Raw genomic sequence first — 19,252 nt, 5'->3', positions numbered from 1 at the left:
GCAGGCTGCAGCAGTCTTTGAAGGGTTCTGCCCCCCAAAGTTTGCCTTTTCACCCGACCTCCCTGTGATCCTTCATGTTCCTGTATCAGGCTAAATGTCCATTTTACCTGGTTTAACATTATAAACACTATAGATATAATATATATATGTGTGTGTGTATTCATATACACACACATATATATATATTTATGATTTTATGAACAAATGTTTTCTTATCAAGCCCATTTTCTAACTCTTTTGTTTTCCTTTAAAGGAACAACACAGCATTTAGACCAGATGTGTAAATGGTTAATGGCCCTTCCCTCTTCCTATGCAGAACTCTCGACTGAGAACACAGTGTGAAGACAGTAAGACACATTCTATACCTATGATTAGCACTGAATACTCAAGACATAGAAGCAAGGCATCTAAGATTTGGAAGGCATCTTAATTATTTGGCGAGACCAGTGAATGAGTCCATGAATTTAGGTAGAGGATGTGCAGGTTAAGTTTGGTGACAGGATAGAAATTGTTCCCCAGAGAATATTCTCATTTCCAAAAATTCATAGGCCCAGGGTGTAACATTCACCTTAAATCCCAAAGACAGATTCTGCCTTAATTAAATCAAACGAGAACCCTACTCACACAGCACCAAGGTATGAAGGACACCTCCAGGAAAAACTGGCTGCAGACACAGAACTTTGGTAATGCGAAACAATGGGTCACGCTTAACCTTTTGTTGAAGAGTGAGGATGGGAAGAGCTGCAGCAAGCAGTTACCTTAAAAGACACTAGCTAGGTGGGGTGCAGGTTTTAGGGGAGGTAGATTTATAATGACTCCAATTTTTGTCATAAAAGTTAATTTCTGGGCAGTCTGTGGTTTTATGATCACCTGCTAAGCATTGAAACCACAACCCTGAGGCTGGATGTGTCTGTGATAGGAAATGACGTCAGGTAGAATGTTGTGGTACACATTTGTGACTGTCCCCTTAATGTCGTAAGCTTCGTGCTCCATGAGTTTGTACTTTCGCACCAATGGTGCATTTGACCTATTGTGTCACCCTGGATCTGGTTAAATTGCCTGAGCTTGAACCAAAGAGAGAGAAAACGCTTGGATAAGCTAGGGAGGAATCTGCAGACCTTCCTCTATAAGCAAAATTAATGAGGGATTCTAGCGGAGTCATCGTAAGCTTGTGCCATCTGCCTCTCTAGACCCAAAGTATAGAAATTCACCATATTTACTGTGCTTGGCAGCTGCTGCAAGAGCCTGTGGGAAAGTAGCCTGCAGCTAATTGCTCACTGGGCGATTAGATGTTTGACAGATCAGGCTTGGGCAAGTTGCTTGTGTAGACCTGGACTGGCCAGAGGAGGGAAAAGCATGGCAAAGTGACTGGGCTTCAGAAATCCAGGAGAGACTGAGGAAGGTCAGTGGACAGAGCTTGACCCTGCCTGAGAGTAAGGGGAGATGGACAGCGGGGTTGAGGATGGGCCTGGGTGGGTGGGGAGGACACGCTGGTAAGAGGTGGTAAGGGCTGGAGATGAACTCAGGCCACCCTCCCAGGCGACCCCAGTCCTCCACCTGCTCTCCACCCAGCACACCCCTCCTCCTCACCATTATTGTGCCCTTCACAGAGCAACTGCAGGAATCGGAATAGGTCTTGGGTGAATTCATCATCGGCCATGACCTTCTCTCCTGGGTAGAAGATGGGGGCAGGGCCCAGAAAGAGTCAGATGCACCAGGACACAGCACAGCATGCACGAGGCTCATGCACACGGCACCCACAGGCACCCAGCACCCGCATGCGCAAAGGCACGGGGACGCAGGAAGGGCAGCCACCACCACGTCAAAGACGCTGTGAGTCACCGGCATCCATGACACCAGGGGTCCCTGGAGACCAGAGGCGCCCTGAGTCATGAATCTGGAGCCTCAAGTGTCTTTACATCAGTTTCCCCGCTGATGTCCCCACGTGTGTCTGCGGACCCAGCAGGCGCAGGCAGCTGGCATCTCCCTCAGTCCCCTCCAGGGCTGCAGGGGGGTTAATGGATTATGGGAGGTGGAGTCACGTTCATGCAAAGGCCTAGGGCAGGAAGGACTGGGAATGGGACTGAAAGCCAGGCAACTGGCTCAGAGGCCTTGAGAGCAGCCAGTCTGGGAGGAACAGAGGGAGGCTTGTGAACAGGAGCCAACCAGAACAGGCACCTGAAGGGGGCTCCCTCTGTGTGGAGGGAGGGAGGGAGCCGGGAATGGGCCAGCCAGAGCAGGCGCAGGGTGGGGGGCACACTGATCACAGTGGGTGCTGGGGGCAGCCAATCCAGTGATGGGTGGGAGCTCAGACCCAACCAATCAGGGTCAGGCCTTAGAGAGGAGGGTAGGAGGGAGTGGGGGGTCACCCGCCCCAAGACTGGGAATCTGGGCTGGAAGTCTGAGCTGTGCAGCTGGAGGGGAGCTCTGCCATCTTCTCCAGCTTCTAGCTTACACTCAGGCGACTGAGGTTTATAGTCTATCATAGTCTCGTGTGTTGTTAGTAGCTAATCTGAGACCAGAATCTTGGTCTCTGGTCTCAAGACTTTCTGCAGGCATGGTGCACCCCTGAGGGGGTCCTCCCTTCCTGCAGACCCCAGATCCTCAGCCCGGGGTGGGGGGGGCCTGGGGGCTAGAGGGAAGGGGTGGCAGCAGCACAGCAAGGGGCAAGGCTGGGAAATTACCGTTCTGGCGGTTGATGACTGGGGCAGCCAACAGGATGGGAAGAGGAAGCAGGAGAAAAGAGGGAAGAAGAGAGACGGAAGGACACAGACAGACAGACAGAAAAACACCCGGTAACACAGTCAGGGACGAAGACACAGACAGAGAAAGAGCAGCAAGGAAACGGGAGAGAGCAGGAGTGAGAGGAAAGGGGAAGAAAAGCAAGGAGAGAGAGAGAGAGGAGGAGAGGCGGAGGCGAGGACCGGAGCAGAAAAGTTAGACACATCACAACACGGCAAAGAGGAGACGTGATTAACCCGGATTAGGCACATTAATGAGAGGACAGCCATCAGGGGATCGGGGGATCAGGGCTTCAGGGCGGGAGACTTGGGGCTGTGGAGGGAGGGGCGCCATGGGTGAGAGGAGACAGGAGACTGGGATGCCCGTGGACCGTGGACCGCAGGGAGGGAGCTGTGGAGGACCGGGCCACTGCAGGGGAGGAAGCTGGGGTGTGCTTGGGGAGAAGACTGTCTGGAAGCAAGGGAGCGCTGGGAAGTGTTGGGGGGACTCCTGAAGGGCCAGGGTGTCCGGGGAGGGAAGCCCCAGGGGGCCTCACCAGTTCCGTCTTCATTCACCATGCCCAGCCCCTCTGCCTTGTTCTGCCTCTCGAAGGCGTTGAGATCCAGGACGCTGCGGGAAGGAAAGACAGCGGGGAGACCTAATGAGGCCTCTGCCCCCCTCGCTCCTGGAGTGCGGCAGCCCCTGAGATGGGTGGGCTGGGGCGTGGGTGGGGCAAACACACAGATGAGCCAAAGGCAGAGGAAGCAGCAGCAGTGGAGTCGGGAAACAGAAACCATCAGCTCAAACTCAGGGGGGCCCTTGCGGGGGGACTGACATCAGAGCAAAGGTGGGCAGTAGGGGGCCACAGTCAGAGGGTCATCAGAGACAGCCTGTGCCCCTGGGGTTCCCCGGCCCTCCCGGTCCAGCTGTCTGGCCCCGTACACAGCCCCTCTGATGCCCAGGGAACTGCCGTGAACTCCCTGTTCTGAGCTGGTGCCCGGGTCTCTGTTCCTGGAGCTAAGAGAGCAGAACGCTAGCCAGTGGGCTCCCAGGAATGGGCACAACCACACCCACGGGCGATGGGAAAGGCTGTTACACTCACCTGCACGTCTGCATCAACGCCTGGATACTCTGGAAGAAGCCAACTTCCTTCTTGTCCTTCAGATAATCCAGCATTTTCTGCAGGGGTGGGGAAGAGAGGGCAAGTAGGAGGCCCAGGCAGCTCCCACCCGGGAGCCCAGTGCCCGAGTCCCTTCCGCCGCTACCTGTTGCACATTGGCATTGCCTCCATTCAGGATGGAGATGCCCAGCTTCAGGGTGGAGGACACCATGGCGCCCGTCTCTCCTGGAGGGGCGGGTGGGGTGAAAGATGGTGCACTTAGTTTGCGGACCAGCTCAGCGGAGGTGAGAGCAGGGAGGGGAGGCGCGGTCAAGGGTGTGCGTGCAGGGGTGAGGGAGTGTGAGGCCAGTGTGCAAGGGGAGCATGCGTGGGCTGGGGTTTCCGTGCCAACATGCAGGGACGAGAGACTGCCGCCGGGTCCCCAGGGAACAAGTGGGCTGGGCCGGTAACAGCGGGACAGCTTGCAGGAACAGAGGGTGGGCAGGGCACCTTTGCAGGCGCTGATCATCTGGAGCACCATCTCCGCAGCCCCGCGGTTGTGCAGCCGCGCCTGCTGATACAGGAGCCTCTGCTTCTCCATCTCCTTCTCCTGGGGCAGGCACAGGGCCCAGTGAGTCCGGCCAAGCAGCCTCGCCTCCCGCTCGCAGCCCTGCCCCGCACCCCTGCGCCCCCTGCTCCAGCCACATCCCCTGGCTCGTTCCTCAGCTGTGGACGCCCTCCGCCCCCTGGGACTGGAGTCCCCTACTTGTGACTTGCGCTGAGCAGACTCCAAGGGGACAATGGATACAAATCCAGATGTCAGTGCGTTTGAACGAGGAGGCAAAGTACGTGTGTATGGTCACCACCCTCTCATGGAAACATGTCCTTCCAGAAGGGACCAGGCCACAGGCCAGCGGCAGTGGCTACTCCCTGGCCTGCCGCCAGTGAGCAGCACGTGGCTGTGTGGTGACGCCAGCTACCGGATCCTCCGTGAGGCCTCGCTATTTGGCAGAGTAGTGCAGACGTGCAGATCCTGTCATATGGCAAAACTTTAAAGCCGTATTTTGCTAGCCCTTTCACTGTGCCTGCGTCCTGAGCTTACAGGTACAGCACTCTGAGTGAATGGGTGGGCAGGTGCATGTCCACTTCCTCAATGGGCTTTGCGCGCTGTTCCCTCTGCCCGAAACACCTTTCCCCTTCTCTTCAACAGACACACGCCTTTTATCCTGTCCAGACGTCGCCTTCTTTACAGAGCCCTCCCCAGGCTGGGTCAGGGCTCTTGCTGGTGCTCCTGGTCCCCCGAATCCCCCCCACAGTCCCCTCAGCTCCCCTGGCTCCCCAGTCTGAGCCTCTGCCACCTCATTCTGACCACTTCATCTGAGCTCCCCTCACATGATGGGGGACGCTCTGTGCTGTCACTGTCACTGCCCAGCTGCCGCCTCTGTCTCTCACAGCTGTGGTCCCTATCCCCCCCTGGAACAAGGGCAGGCCCAGCGCACTGCTCCGTGCTCAAGTGCTGAATGAGTGGGGATGTGACACAAGTCAGGGTCCCCAGCCCTTTCCTCTAGGACCTGCTGACCCCACCTACCTCAAAGGAAACCTCAGACTCCTCCTCTTCAGCTTCGGCATTCTCCTCCCCCTCCTCCAGGTGGCAGCTCTGGGGATGAGGCACCATTGGGGATGGTGTCTAGCAGAGGCAGCGCCCAGGTCCACCCCAGCAGGCCCTGCCGCTGGGCAGGAGGAAGCCACGCTGGGTGGGCCAGGGCCTCACCTTTGCCATGATGTCCGCATAGGCCATGTACAGGTAATCCTCCTCCAGCTTGCTGCAGAGTAAGTGGGCGCAATCAGGGCCCGGCAGAGAGGGCTGCCACCTGGTAACAGCTTCCCTGGCTGCCCCGGGCGTCACTTCTCCCACACTTGTGGCTCAGGAGGGCCACTGTCCATCGCCAGAGTGGACATGTGACCAACGCTGAGCCAATTAGGGTTTTCTATCTGCTTGGTCACAGTAGGGCCATGGGATCCAGGCTGGTTTGGGGAATTCAGCCTGGGGGATTTTGTTGGACAGGTGTTGCCTTTCCACTGGGTGGCTAAGACAGTGTCATAGAAGCTTTGGGCTTCCGCGGCCATCTGGCCATCCATTGGCCCACTTGACAATGTGACCAGCCATTTCTCCTTGATAGTACAAGAAGTATACCAACACTGGCTGGGTATTTACCCTGTACCAGTCCCTGTTCTATATGCTTTGTAGATATGAGCAGATTGTTTCTCACAGTAACCCTATTACGCGGATTTATTAACAGCCCCATTTGACAAATGAGGAAGTAAGGAACAAAGCTATTACTTGGTCAAGGTCACACACTGGGACTCAAACCTGCAGAGTCTAACACCAGAATCACTGCTTTCCCAGAGGAGGGAAAACAGGACTCAACTTCCCAGTCTCCCTTGCAGCTAGAGGGGGCCTGAAGTCAGATTTCTAGCCAATGGCATATGTGCAGAAGCCCTCAGGGAGAGCTTTCCGGCTAGGATGTGGGGATCTTGGTCTTGCTTAAAGGAAAGCCTTTCTCCCTCTTCCTTCCTGGCTCATGGTCAGGTCAAGAATGGCCTGATGGCCTCAGGGGTGGACCAGAACGTGTGGCTGAACCTGGGTCCCTCCCGGTGCCACTGGGCCATTGCCCCATCTGGGACGTCCTTCCTCTTGTCTTCTTGCTACATGAGAAAGAGCAATCCCTGGGCCTCCATTCCTCACCCACAAAAAGCTGATAATCAGCTCAGAGAGGGGAGACTTAGTGAGAGATGATGTACATCGAGTTAAGCATCAGGCCTGACACATAATATGCACCTGATAGATGTGGCCTGTTATCATCATCAGCAGCAGAGTCCTTATTACTGTTTTTCAGTGCCCAGACTGCCATTAGCCCATATGAAGTCTTTCTGTGGATTTGAAAAGATGCCTTTCCCACTTCCATTTGCAGGAAACCTGCCATAATATACTAATGCTTCCTCATAATACACTCATTCTTTTTTTTTTTTCTTAGCAAGAAACTGTCTTCTAGAAGAGCCTAAATGAATATTGTCAGTGATATGAATTCTCAAAAAGATGTCCTTGTGAAGTGACCAGCCTGAGACTCAGAATGTCTTTCCTGTGGGCCAGAGGTCACTGGGGTGCGGTGGGGGCCAGGAGCCCCTTCCCAGACCCGGGAAGGGGCCTCACCTCTTCTCAGTCAGGGCTGTGCGGCTGAAGTGCAGGACCAGTTGGTGCAGGGGATCTGGCTTCTTCTCTTCCACCTCTTCCTCTTCTTCCTCCTGCTCCCCAGCTTTCTGGTGGGGGGAAAGGTGGCGGTTTGGGGAGGTGTTGCCAGAGTCCCTGCCTGTCTTCCCCTGTAGCCTTACTAGACTGGGTTATTATTGCTTCTCGGCCTTTTGGCTAAGATCAAGTGTAGCCTGGATTATTTCTTGTTCCCTGTGTCTGCACCCACCCACTTCACGGCTACCATTTCCATCTCCACCAGTGTGAAGGCCATCCCTGGAGCAGTGCACTGGGCAGCTCTGTCCCCAGCCCTAACAGTCCTGCCCCCCACTCCCGGGCAGACTCCAGCTCACTGCAAGGTCATCTATCATGCGGTCCTCGAAACTGTGGTCTTCAGTCAAGATCCAGGAGGCCTTGTAGCTCTCCAGGAACATATTACAAGCCCGGTGGCTGCAGGGGAAAGAGTGAGGCATCAGAGGCCCCCTTCCTGTGAAGCCCTCAGTTTCCATGCACCCTTGCCCCCCAACCATTCCTCAAGCGCCCACGGTGTTGGCACTCCATCCTCCTGCCTCTCAGCCACCCTTTGGCAGGCTGCTCGCGCTCCCCTCCTCTCCCGGGGGTCTTACGTGGGCAAGTTGTACAGGGGAGTCATGCGGAAACAGGCAACGACTGCCCTCCGGCGCTGCTTGGACAAGAGTTTGTGCCACACAGCCTTCTTGGACTTGTAAGGGTGCTCAGTCTGCGGGCGGGACAATCTGTCATGTCCCTGGACTCTGCCCTCAGCCAGAATCCCATTCCAGACCAGAAACTGTCTGGACCCGACTCACGGGCCAAAAAAAACCTTGTCTTCTCAATCAGTAAGGATTCTGACTTGGGTCCTGCTTCCAGACCTAAATTTCCCTCCTAGGCCCCGCCCACAGACCCAGTGCAACTACCCAGGCCCCGCCCCAACCCCAAGACCGCCCCCCTCCGGAACCCTGTTTACGGAGTCAAGGCGTTCCCACCAGGCCTCACCCCCAAGCCCAAAGTTTTGCCCGTGGCCTCACCCCCAGGCCCAAGGTGAAGAACCAGGAACAGCCCTCAGACATAGTTTACATTTTAGTCTCAAGTTAAACCCCTGGTTCCACTTATGCCCCGCCCACAGCTATAAGGCCCACCCCTACCCCACCCAGAAGCCCAAATCAGCCTTAGGCCCCGCCCACAGATTGTGGGCCCGCCCCTTGCCCCGCCCAGAGCCCTAGTTCCTACCACTCAAAGGTAGAGCGCTGGGCCCCACTCACCTGCTCCAGATGATAAAGCACCGCAGACACTTCCTGGACCCTGCGTACAATCTTCTCGGGGTCGTCAGCGTCCTCCTCACGGCCCGGGAGGCCCCGGTACAGGGCCATCTGCCAGCGCAGCGAGGGGGAGCCTTCGACCTGAGGAAGAAGGGCATCGGGCCATGTGAGGGCACCTGCCCTGCCAGCTTCCCCTCGCTCAGCTGGGCTTCTCGAAGCGCCCTCGGCTGCCCCTTTCAAAACCCCGAAGAGTCTCAGGGTGGGCGAGTACAGGTTAAGGTCCGTCCTTCATGCCTGGGCACAGCAAGCGCTCAAGCAACGCTGCTGTTACTGTGGACAGCGCCTCTCCCGCTGCAGATCAAGCAGGTTTACCTTTCCCTGGAGATGAAGGTTGTTCTGCAGATATTCACGCACCTCCTCATCTGTGTCTTTCTGGGGAGACATGGACCGGCTGGGTCACTCAGGGCCCAGAGTCCTTCTTGAGCCCCAGAACTTTCCCTTTTAGGCCTGTCCCCCCATAGCTGGTGAGAGGTGTGTGGGGAAAGGAGCTGGAGAGACAGTGGTCAGGAGTAAGCAGAGTGGACGCTGGAGGGCAGAGCAGTAAGGATTAGAAGGGAGTGTGAGGAGTAAGGGGCTGACAAGAGGTGCTCCCCAAAGGTCAATATAGGTTGTCAGAGGAGAACTGGGAGTAAATGGGAGACGGGCAGGTAGTGTTTGAAGACCAGAGTTGGTGGGGGGTCAGAAGAGTTGGCAAGGTCAGCAGAGGTCCCAGGAGGTCAGGCAGATCAACAGAGCCATGATGGGACTCCCACAGAGGCCAAAGAAGGGAACTCAGGTGGGTGTTTCTTTTGTGTCCCAGGAGAGGGGACCCTCAAAGACCAAGTCCAAGAGTCTGTGGTACCCTTGAGTCCTAGGACTCAGGAGGTTCCTGGTGGGGAAGAGGACCCCTGGGGCCAGATCCTGGCAGGACTCTTTAGGGGTACTTTGCCATACAAGGGGTATTGGGGCTCTGGGAGACCTTCTTGGGGCCCTGATGGGCTGAAAACAGTTCAGGGCAAGAGGACTCAATCCTTAGGATATCTGAGACCTCAAAAGTTTGGGTATGGTCCTGGAAAAGGAACTATTAGGATCTGGGGGGTCTACTTAGCACCACAGTGTGCTCACTGGTCTCTAAGCACCTCTGAAGACTCAACAGTGTGTCAACAGAACCCAGGGGGAGTGGGCAGCAGAGCCCTGAAGGGAGAAGGTGAGCCCGAGAGCTTGCGGGGGGCCCAGGGATTCAGAGGGGCCCATGGTCTTGGTGGCATTTCCAGAGCCTACAGCCCTGGCAGCAACCAGCGTGGAGTCCTCGGCATCCTAGGGGAGGCTCAGGGCTTCTTGGGGGCCCCACGAGTGGTCAGAAACTGAGTAGGGTCCTACGGGCTCTCCGAGGGTCCTGGGGGCTCAGTGGGAGGCTGGCTGGAATCCTGGAAGGTTCCCCAGATGGGGCTGGGAAGGTACCAGGGCGTAGCGGGTCTTGGCCAGCGTGATGAGCTCCTGGTCGGTGGGAGCACACATGTTCAGGCCGATGGGCAGCATCTTCTTGAGCGTGGCCACGATGAGTGACGTCTGCACGGAGTACCGGTCCCCTCTGCGCTTCTTCTTGGTGCGCTCCTGGTCGGAGCCACCCGACTGTGGGGACATGGGGCTCAGCACCATCCTGAGTCCCAACCTGGTCCCAGGCGCCAGCGCAACCTGCGGCCACTGTCCACACTCCAGCCTCCAGCCTGGAGACCAGGCACCCCCTCCCTGACCTCAGTTTCCACCCCAGACCTTGCTGACCCCAGACCCTACCAGACTCCAAGGTCCCAAATTTTATCCCAGATTTAATTCCCCACAAATTGCCCCAAATTCCAGGCCTTTCTCAAACTCTGGCCATCTCCTCCCAGAACCCCATGACATCTCCCAGTACGACCTCCGCCCCTCCACATTCCCCACACAGCATGCACAACCTCACACTTCACATCCCAAACTGAGACCCCAAGAGTAAAATAAAGATGCAGAGCCATAAAGAATCCCAAGAGACAAGAAAGGTTGGAAGAAAAAGAGGCCGAGAGGCTGAGACAGACAGGGAGACAGGAACACAGAAGATGCAAGAGAGTTCCAGAAAGACCTGGAAGCAGAAACACGGGGCACAGAGTCCCACAGCCGTGTTCTGGAGCCTTGGGTGAAGCCCGGCGGGCAGGGCCTCCCCAGTCATGCCACTGAGAAGCCTGGGTGACAAGCTTCGGCCGTTGCATCCACGCCGGCCCACAATATCGGCACGCCGAGGTCACACATGCAGCGCCCCACCCCGGTTCTGCAGAGGCCGGGGGCCAGGGGCCAGGGCTAGTGCCGTCCGAGGCGCAGAGGCTAAGACACTCGACCAAGTCACAGTGCTGACCACCCAAAGTCAGGGCTCAGGCCCAAGTCCGTCTGATTCCAGAGCCCAAGCCTTAAGCCCGACCATGCGCGTGCCTCTTCCATCCCCATTCCTCATGACCTCAGCCTGTGATGCGCCGATGAGGCTTCGGTGCTTTGGGGAAAGCTGAGAGTTTTTGTTTTCCCTTTTTTTTTTTTTTTTTAACGAAAGTTAAAAAAACAAAAAAAGCTGAATTGCCAAATGCAGAGGGTTGGGAAAGGAAAGGAGAGTTGAGGGTGAGGACAGGGGGACAGGGGTGAGGAAGGAGGAAGAGGGTGGGGACTGGGAGCCAAGGGCGAGGGGCGGTTGTATGGAGGCACAGAGGTGGGGAGAGGGTGTTAGCCAGGAGCCATGCGGAAGGGGACATGGGCTGACCTGTACTTCTCCCGCCTGCTTCACCGGGGTGCAGACAGAGACAAGAAGGGTTACCCCAGTCCCTCAGAGGACCCCGGGCCGCTCCAAGCTGGCCACACCCCAGTCCTCCACCCCACCCCAACATGCATCCCCTAGCTGGGCACTTCCAGACCTTGACTCAGGGAGGGTGGGTTTGCTCTCTAGGACCCTGGAGAGGGCAGTTCTGAGAAGGGTAAGGGGGATATGAGAGAAATGGCCAAGGGGGAGAGGAAGAAGAGGAGAGAGGACAGTGAAGAAAAATAGGAAGAACGAGGGAGAAGGGGAGGAGGGAGGAGAGAGCTGAGGGAAGGAAAGAAAGACAGGAGGAGGAGGGAGACAGGGAGAGAAAGGGGCCAGAGGGCTGCTATCTGGGCTGCAGGGTGACCAAGGTGGACAGGCTGCTGGGTGAGGAGGGGTCAGCAGGAAGCCCTGGGGAGTCCCCCCTCTCCCCGCCCCCCCCCACTGTCTTCCTCTCTGAGCAAGCACACACCTTGGCCATTTTGCTCTTGTTGTCCGCGGTCAGAAAGGACATGTTGTTGATCTCATTCTGGACCACAAAGTTCTGCTCCTCACGCTTAAAGTTCTGGGGGGGGCAGTGGGAGGGGTCAGACAGGCTGGGGGAGGGCAGCTTCCAGCAGGGGTTCTGGAGAGAGGTGGGCGCCGTGGCGGGGACTCACGTGGGACTTGGACCAGTAGATAAAGATCTCGCCCACCATCCTGAAGAGCTCCTCGGCACTGGGGTCCGGTGCCGTCAGCCAGTGTGCCCTGGGGGCAAGGGCCGGGCTGGTGAGGGGCGCTGAGCAGGGAAGGAGGGGGAGCCAGGAGACTCCAGTGGAAGGGGGGGAGGGAAACTCCAGTGGAAGGGGGGGGGGTTTCTAGGGAGGATCTGACCCGTCTTTTTTTGACCTGTATTTTCTCCTTCTCCAGCCTTTTTATTAAAGAATGACACACATAGAAGGAAGCGTCAATGAACCGTCACGTGAACACACCTGCAACCCCCCACCCAAGTCACAATCACCTTCAAATCTTTTTCAGCGCGGATGGGACTTCGGAGTTGAAATTTATTCACTATCCCTGGACTAGGCTGCAATCGGCTCTTTAAGTGGCGCTGCCGATTTTAGGGAGATGCGGGCACGTGGTGGGTCCCTGCCCTTTCCTCAAAGACCTGCTTTCTGGGGGCCTTTCCCCAAAACTGGACAGACTGTGCTGGGGGGGACGTGGGGCTCGCCGTGCCTGATACTGGGGCCTCACGGGGGAGGCAGGGGCAGAGGGTGGAACTGGACGCTCACGACAAGTCAGGAGGCGACTCGCCAGCCATGCTGGGGTTCAGAGGTCAGAGCGGAGTGCGGGGCCGCGCTGACCTGTTGTTGTCCACGTAGCGGATGAGCAGCGGGTAGAGGGCGTACAGGTCGCGGCAGAGCACGGAGAACTCGTCCCGCACCAGGAGCTCGCCCTCCTCGGCTTCCGCCTTGGCCTCCAGCCGCAGCTGCTCCTCCTCGGCCACCACCTTGCCCGCCCGCTTGCGCAGACGCCCGATGGTGGGGATGAAGTGTGTGTGCAGGAGCTCGGGCCGCGCCCGGCTCACGATGGGCTGCGCAAACACTGTAGGAGCAGAGGGGCGCCCTGCTGCTGGCCAGCCTGTAACCCCAGCACCAGACCTCTGACCTCCTGACCCCCTAACTCCACACCTGTCCTGGGGCCATGACCTCTGCCAAGATCCCGATCGTGACCCGGGACCTGACCTAGGACTCTAGCCTGACACAAGCCTCTGACCCGACACTTGGGTCTCAGCCGAGTCCGTGGCCTCGCGCCCTCGTCCTTAACCTCTGACCTGGCCCTTACCCAGACTTACCTCGTTGCCTGATTTCTGACCATGACCTCTGGCTTCTAATTTCATCCTGACCTCTGAACCCAGCCCCAATCTCTAACTTGATGCTGACACAAAGACTCGTTTGTTGACCTCTGACCCTAACTGTCCATCTTGGGGATGCTGACCTCGCCCTGGTCCCGACCCTCTGCATCACAAACTCAGCCTGCTAACCGAGCCCACCCTGACCGAATCCTCCCCAAGGTTTCAGAAATTCTGGGTCCAGCCTGCCGGTCTCTGGCCCATCCATCCACTCTCATCCTCAGAGCCTGAGATTCTCATTTACAGCGACTCCTGGAGACAGTGGCTCCCCCCAGCTCCCAGGAGACCAAGGGGTCTCCCTCTGAGCCCCGGGACACCGCCTGCCTCAGGAGCCCCGATGGCAGACGCACCCGCGAGCCGCTTCATCCACGAGGCCTCATCGATGCCCAGGTTGTTGACGATGATTCTCAGGATGTTCCCCAGCAGGGAGTTGAGGTGGTTGGAGGTGACGGCCGTGCAGGGTGGGGGCGCCCCGGCAGGCAGGGCTGGTGGGGGTGCCTCGGGCCCGCGCTCCCACCAGCGGGGCAGGTAGCTGCACAACATGGGCAGCGTGATCTCAATGACGTGGGGCATCTCCGTGTAGCGGGCCCCCGACTCGGCCAGCCCCCCGATGTCTGCCATGAGCCGTTCCAGCACCGGGATGTCAGGGCACATCTCCTCCACACTGTTGGGGAGCCCCAGGACTGGGGTGCAGAGAGGGGTCAGAGTATGACAACCCATCGCCTCCAAGCCCCAATGTCCACCCCACAAACGCTGGATTCCCCATCTGGAGCACCCCCAAGCTGGAATCCCGACAGGAAACCTCAGATTGGGTCCCACTACCTCCAGCGTGGGCTCTGCCCTGGGTGGCAGCTGCCCCGGCCCCACCAACTCACTGGCTCGCTCCCGGGGAGACTTGGTGGTGTACACCGAGCAGGCGTTATACTCGTTCAGCTCGGGCTCCAAGAACGCCACGGGCATGGCCGCTGCCAGGCAGGCCAGGCATTCCCCCAGGGCGGGCCGCAACCTGGAAGCGGGGACTCTGGTCAGCGTCCAAGCCGCCCTGTCCGCTCCCCAAAACCCTTTGGACAGAGCTGCCCTTCACCTGCGGGCACCGATGTGGCCTTTCCAGGTTCGCGAATGCGCTCTCGCTCTCACCCATGGGCCGAGGCCCTACCGGTGCGCTGACCCCTAGTCCCGCCCTCACTTCTGTGTGCCCCTGCCAGGGCAAGCTTGTTCCCCATCAAAGAGAAACTAGGCATCCTGGCCAACAGGTGTCGCCCCACCCACCGCCGGCCTGGAGGCGCCCTCCTGCCTGGCTGGCCTTCCCTTGAGTGCCCTCGCGCGGCCACTTTGGGGAACTGCAGCTGCGGCAGGTGCTGAACTGTTGTCGAAGGCAGGGAACGGCTCCCTTGCCCATCTCCTGCTGCTCCCCTCCCTAAGCCCCCACAAGACCATCTCAAGCCCCGCACTATGGCGCTCTCTCCTTACTTTTCCACATAAGGGTTCCTGGTGGTTCCCAGAGAGTAGATACTGCACAGCGTTCGGTAGCAAGAGACCTGGACATCATCCACTGTGGGGAGAAAGAAAGGTGAGGGTCAGGGAAGCCCTCACAGGGCCCTCTCCCCCCGCCACCTCCAAACAGTGTGGAGCAGCCAGGCTGGGTAGCCAGCCTGCCATCTTCTCTCTCGCTCTCTGCCTCAGTTTCCCTGTCTGTAAAGCGGGGATAATTAGAGTATTTCCTTGGGGGGTTTTGCATGGATCAAAGGAATTAATACTCTGAGGGCAACTGGCAAGGGCACCCAGCAGGCATTCAAGAAGGGCTAGCTGTCCTTTCCTGGGAGAGGGGCCCTGGGTCTCTCAGATGAGCCCAAAGCACTCCAGAAAGAAAATGCAAACACTCATGCGCAACTGTGACTACCATTTTAGGTCATCCGCAGCCCCTCCCCCACCACAACGCCCCCAGGTCTGGCTAAGAACCTCATCAGCTCCATAAAAGTCCTGAGGCAGAAAGGAAGAGGGTAGGGGGCTCTTCTAGACTGAAGGGAACCTCCAGAGACCTCGCAACTAACTGGATTCTGTTTTTTTTTAATCGGAGATATTGTGAGGCTGAGGGGGTCGCAGTGCAGCAGGCTGGTGTGTGGGAGCCACAAGGTGGCGAGCCCAGGAGACGCCAAGTCCCAGGAGTGAGGGCGTGTGTGCAGCTCACGTTCAGAGCTCAACCAAGAAGCCTGCAAGCACTTTGCCCCACCAAGTAAAAGGGGGGTGCACACCAGGCAAACTGTCAACCTTTCTCCTCTTTTGACTTTTCTGTGTGATTTTAACTTGTTGAGTAAGTGGAACAGTGGAGCCAGGGAAGAACCCCGCCCACCTGCTTGCTACTTTTCCTACTCTTATTTCAAATAAACCATGAGCTGAGAGCTGGCTCCACTCTCTGCCCCACAGCCCGCGGCCCTAAAGCCCACCCTGGACGGGGACACCTCCCCTCTGTGGCCCAGCTCCTAGGCCGCCCGAGCATCGCCCAGCCGCCCCTCTGTCCTTCCCAGCCCACATCTTGGAAGGTCCTTTCAGGACCTGAACACAAAATATCATGCCACCACAGGCGTTTCACCTTGTTGGGGCTCATTAATGCTGCATGTCACACCCTAAAGCACAATGTCACACGAGCCGAGGCTGGTCACACCTGTACTGCCAGTTGGCATGATAAACCAGCAGATACTACTAACTGACTACCAACATCTGCTTTTATCCTCCTTTTGCTCCTTTCCTAGCAATAGTCCACTGCCACTCAGCAGGACACAATCTCCTGGAGTAAAGGCTACTTTCCCGGCCTCCCTCAGGTGACAGGCGGCCTGTGCTAAGGCCTGGCCAGCGGGATGGGTGTGAGCAGCACTGGTGCAGGCTCATTCTAGGTTGTTCCTTGAAAGGAACTGCAGCGCTCCCTTTGCAGTTTCTCCTCTCCTGCTGACCAGAGTAAGGGTAATGCATATGTGTCCTCTTGGGCCACGCCCATGACGACCACGTGTCAGAGGTGCCAGAGCCACAAGATGGCGAGAACCTGGGCTTCTACCATAATGATCTGCTCACGGGGGCTGTTAATGGAGAAAGAAGCATACGTCTGCCTTGTTTGGGCTGCAGTGACGCAGGGTGTTTAGTTAGAGCTGCTGAACTCATATCCTGGTTGATTCGTAGGTAACCTACCCTCCTGTGCGTGGATTACAGCAGTAAAGCCACACACCCCACCACCTGAGGGTCCTGGGTGGGGCTGGCGGCACTGTCCCCCCACCCATCCCTGACCTCGGCCCTCGGGGTCAGGAGCTCTTACAGATGACGTCATCTCCAAACTGGTGCTGGGCGACGTGCTGGAAGAGGGTGGTGAGGACGGGCAGCAGGGCCACGGTGGTGTAGGTGATGTTCTGGCCCACGCCCTTCACCTGCGTGCGCGCCTGGGACACCTTGCCTAGCCGCAGGTTCTCCACCATCTTCTCTATGTCCTCCGAGGCGCTCTCGAAGAAGGAGCGGAGACCAGCCTTCACGATCTCGGGGCCTGACTTCATCACTGTCCTGAGGAGGGGGGAGGCGCACCAGCTCTCAAATCTGAGAACCTGGATTCAAAAGTCTCAGTGAACAGAAGCTGGCATGGTGGGAACGGGCACTGCAGCCCGGAGCCCCACCTGGCGTCCAGGGAGCGGGCCAGGATGTGGAGACAGTTGACCACAGCCGGGGCATCCGTCCCTGGGAGAGGGAACACAGGTCAGGGTGACGGAAGGGCTACGAGAGCAGCACCTCCTGCCACTGTCCCCCAACCCAGCGCTCCCTCCACCCCACCTCCACCTGACTCCCGAAGGCCCCTGCGCTTCCCCACCCCATCCCTGACCCCTCAGGCTGTCCCTGGTGACCAGTCTGTCTCCCTCACTGGCCTGGGGCTCCACGAATGCAGGGCCCGGCGCCTCCCCGGTCATGTTCAGATTCAGAGGAAGAAGACAGCGAAGGCTGCTCAAACGGAGGGTTAATCCCGGGCCATATTTTTTCAGGGTGGGTTTGGGGATAGAAGATTAGGAGGAAAGGCCAGGGCAGCAGAGCTACTTACCAAAGAGAGAGACTCGGTGACGCACAAGAGCAGCAAGTTTGCAGAAGAGGCTGAAGACAGAGAAAGGGACAGGGCAGGAAAAACAGGGCGTGAAGGCCCCAAGGGGACAGGAGCAGCAGTGGCACCACCAGAGGAGGCAGGAACAAGGAAGACAGCGAGGGAGAGACCCGAGACAGAGCCTGGAGAGGGGGGTGGGGGGAATGAAGGAGACAGGAGGGCGGGGTGCAGGGAGCAAGCGGAAGGTCAGACAGTGATGGGGCGCTGGGGGACGGGAGGCTGGCCTGCCTCTGACACGGCACCATTTGTCCTAGTTTGCCTGCAGCCCCACGTTCTAGGGCGCCCCTCAGCCCCGAACACGCCAGGACGGTTATCCCCACCCTCAGTCACCTCTACAGGTAGTGACCAGGGCCTAGCCCCAGGAGCGAGCACCCACGGCTGAGGCCAGAAGTAAGGGTGCAGGATTACGATCTGCGAGGTCAGGGGGCACCGGGTCAGAGGTCACGGGCAGTCTACCTGGTGATCATTTCCTTCTCCTTGTTGGAGGCGTGGCCACCACTGCCCAGCACTTTGGCCGGTGTGGACAGGAAATAGAGGCAGTGGTTGGTGAAGTACTGGTTGATCAAGGGGAGCAGTATCTGGGGAAGAGGGTAGTGGGGAGGGGGGCTGGGTGAAGGGCTGGGGAACCCTTCGCCCCATCCCAGGACCCTCCAGCTCTTGGTTCACTTCTCACCTTGGCAAAGAATTTGATCTCCTGTTCATGTGGGGACTTTTCCACTCGCCCACTGCTGACCACGGCCTCTGGTGAGGGGGGAGCAAACAGAGGTCATGGAGGGCTCAAGGCCGGGGGCTCGGCGTGCTCATGCTCTGGTTCTGGTTTGGGGAGGATTCTAGGGACAGAGTTAGAAATGCTGGGAGGCAAATATTTGGTGTGACTTCCCCTCTGGTGGCTTTGAGCTCAGCCTCTCTCCCTGATCTTTCACCAGCAATCGGCCTGCAGCCAGTTAGGGTGATCAGAGCCCCCAGGGCAGATAAAGCACGCAGGGAGGGGAGAGGGGGACCTAGGTGAGATGTATGAGGGGGCTGCTGTTTTCTTAGTGGTCTATAGGAGGCGTCCGCGGAGCACCCCGACAGCCTCAGCCCTCAAACCGGGAATCTGCTCACTGCTCAGCCTCTTCCACGTGCCCCACATACAAGCAGAGGGTGCAGGCGAACCCCGCCCTCCGCTACCTCTCTCAGTGCCGCCTCACCCCAGGTAAGAGCCCAAGCCCGCTGTGGCCCGCAGACCCTGCCACCCCCCCAGGTGCACCGTCTGCCCCGCTGTGCAGGCATCTTACTCTGCTCCCGGGACCCTCAGGGCCCGTTCTTCTGCCTGGAACACACACACGTGTCCTCCCTAGCTGCTTCAAAGTCTTCTCGGAATGCTTTCATCTGGTCCACTGCCCACACTCCCGGCCCTCCTTGCTGGCTTTAGTATGGTCTTCCTCCCTAACGCTGACCACCTTCAAGCACTTCGGTGGGGTTAGTTACTTATGGCCCCAGGAGCGGAAACTGCAGGCCCACAGGCCTCTGTCTTGTCCACTGCCTGCTCTCAACACCCTTAGCAGACGAGGGAGGGTAGGAGACAGGCACGAGCAGGTAGGATGGCACGCCAGTGCAGGTAGGATGGCACGGGGAGGGCCCTCTGCCTACCCAGATGGGCGATGAACTCCTGGGAAATGTCCATCCAGCGCAGCAACTGCTGCAGGAAGCCAAAGGCGAACCTTTTCTCGATGGAAGATGTGTCCAGCTCCATGTCCTTCAGGCCTCTGTATGAACAGGCAGCCAGCGGGGTCACCCAGACACAGGTTGGTCCTGCTTTTACAGCCTCAGCAGCACCCATGGAGTTGCCAGCTTCTCCCAGCACCTGCCTCATCTCCATGGCCACACCCCTTAGCGCCTCCCTTGTCTGAACTCACCTCCTTTCCCGGGCCCCACTCCTCAAACCCCTCCCCGGCCACGCCTCCCTCCCCAGGCCCCCTTTAGCCCCTCCCTGACCACGCCTCCTTAACCAGGCCCCACCCCTCAAGCCCTTCCCGGCCACGCCTCCTTTCCCAGGCC

General features: G+C 58.1%; 1 protein-coding gene across 1 annotated transcript in view; it reads right to left on the bottom strand.

Annotated features, from left to right (window-relative positions):
* Positions 1–19,252, bottom strand: part of RYR1 (ryanodine receptor 1 (skeletal)) — a 97,012-nt gene that overhangs the window by 26,824 nt on the left and 50,936 nt on the right. Inside the window, exons 56-82 of the mRNA XM_012730493.1 lie at positions 18,845–18,960; positions 17,886–17,953; positions 17,669–17,790; positions 17,156–17,205; positions 16,740–16,800; positions 16,391–16,629; positions 14,557–14,638; positions 13,962–14,092; positions 13,437–13,769; positions 12,539–12,779; positions 11,855–11,942; positions 11,668–11,760; positions 11,160–11,174; positions 9,845–10,015; positions 8,717–8,776; positions 8,348–8,485; positions 7,694–7,806; positions 7,421–7,517; positions 7,032–7,138; positions 5,592–5,643; positions 5,409–5,477; positions 4,331–4,430; positions 3,987–4,066; positions 3,824–3,900; positions 3,278–3,351; positions 2,685–2,702; positions 1,591–1,671 (exon numbers count right to left, since the gene is read on the bottom strand). Coding sequence (XP_012585947.1) covers positions 1,591–1,671; positions 2,685–2,702; positions 3,278–3,351; positions 3,824–3,900; positions 3,987–4,066; positions 4,331–4,430; positions 5,409–5,477; positions 5,592–5,643; positions 7,032–7,138; positions 7,421–7,517; positions 7,694–7,806; positions 8,348–8,485; positions 8,717–8,776; positions 9,845–10,015; positions 11,160–11,174; positions 11,668–11,760; positions 11,855–11,942; positions 12,539–12,779; positions 13,437–13,769; positions 13,962–14,092; positions 14,557–14,638; positions 16,391–16,629; positions 16,740–16,800; positions 17,156–17,205; positions 17,669–17,790; positions 17,886–17,953; positions 18,845–18,960 — 2,876 coding nt within the window. The remainder of the gene's footprint in view (positions 1–1,590; positions 1,672–2,684; positions 2,703–3,277; positions 3,352–3,823; positions 3,901–3,986; positions 4,067–4,330; positions 4,431–5,408; positions 5,478–5,591; positions 5,644–7,031; positions 7,139–7,420; positions 7,518–7,693; positions 7,807–8,347; positions 8,486–8,716; positions 8,777–9,844; positions 10,016–11,159; positions 11,175–11,667; positions 11,761–11,854; positions 11,943–12,538; positions 12,780–13,436; positions 13,770–13,961; positions 14,093–14,556; positions 14,639–16,390; positions 16,630–16,739; positions 16,801–17,155; positions 17,206–17,668; positions 17,791–17,885; positions 17,954–18,844; positions 18,961–19,252) is intronic.

Source organism: Condylura cristata, unplaced genomic scaffold (assembly GCF_000260355.1).
Source record: "Condylura cristata isolate star-nosed mole 26May11 unplaced genomic scaffold, ConCri1.0 scaffold00028, whole genome shotgun sequence".
Taxonomy (NCBI): Eukaryota; Metazoa; Chordata; class Mammalia; order Eulipotyphla; family Talpidae; genus Condylura; species Condylura cristata.
The sequence above is the reverse complement of the archived record's forward strand: the minus strand, read 5'-3'. Positions and strand labels throughout refer to the sequence as shown.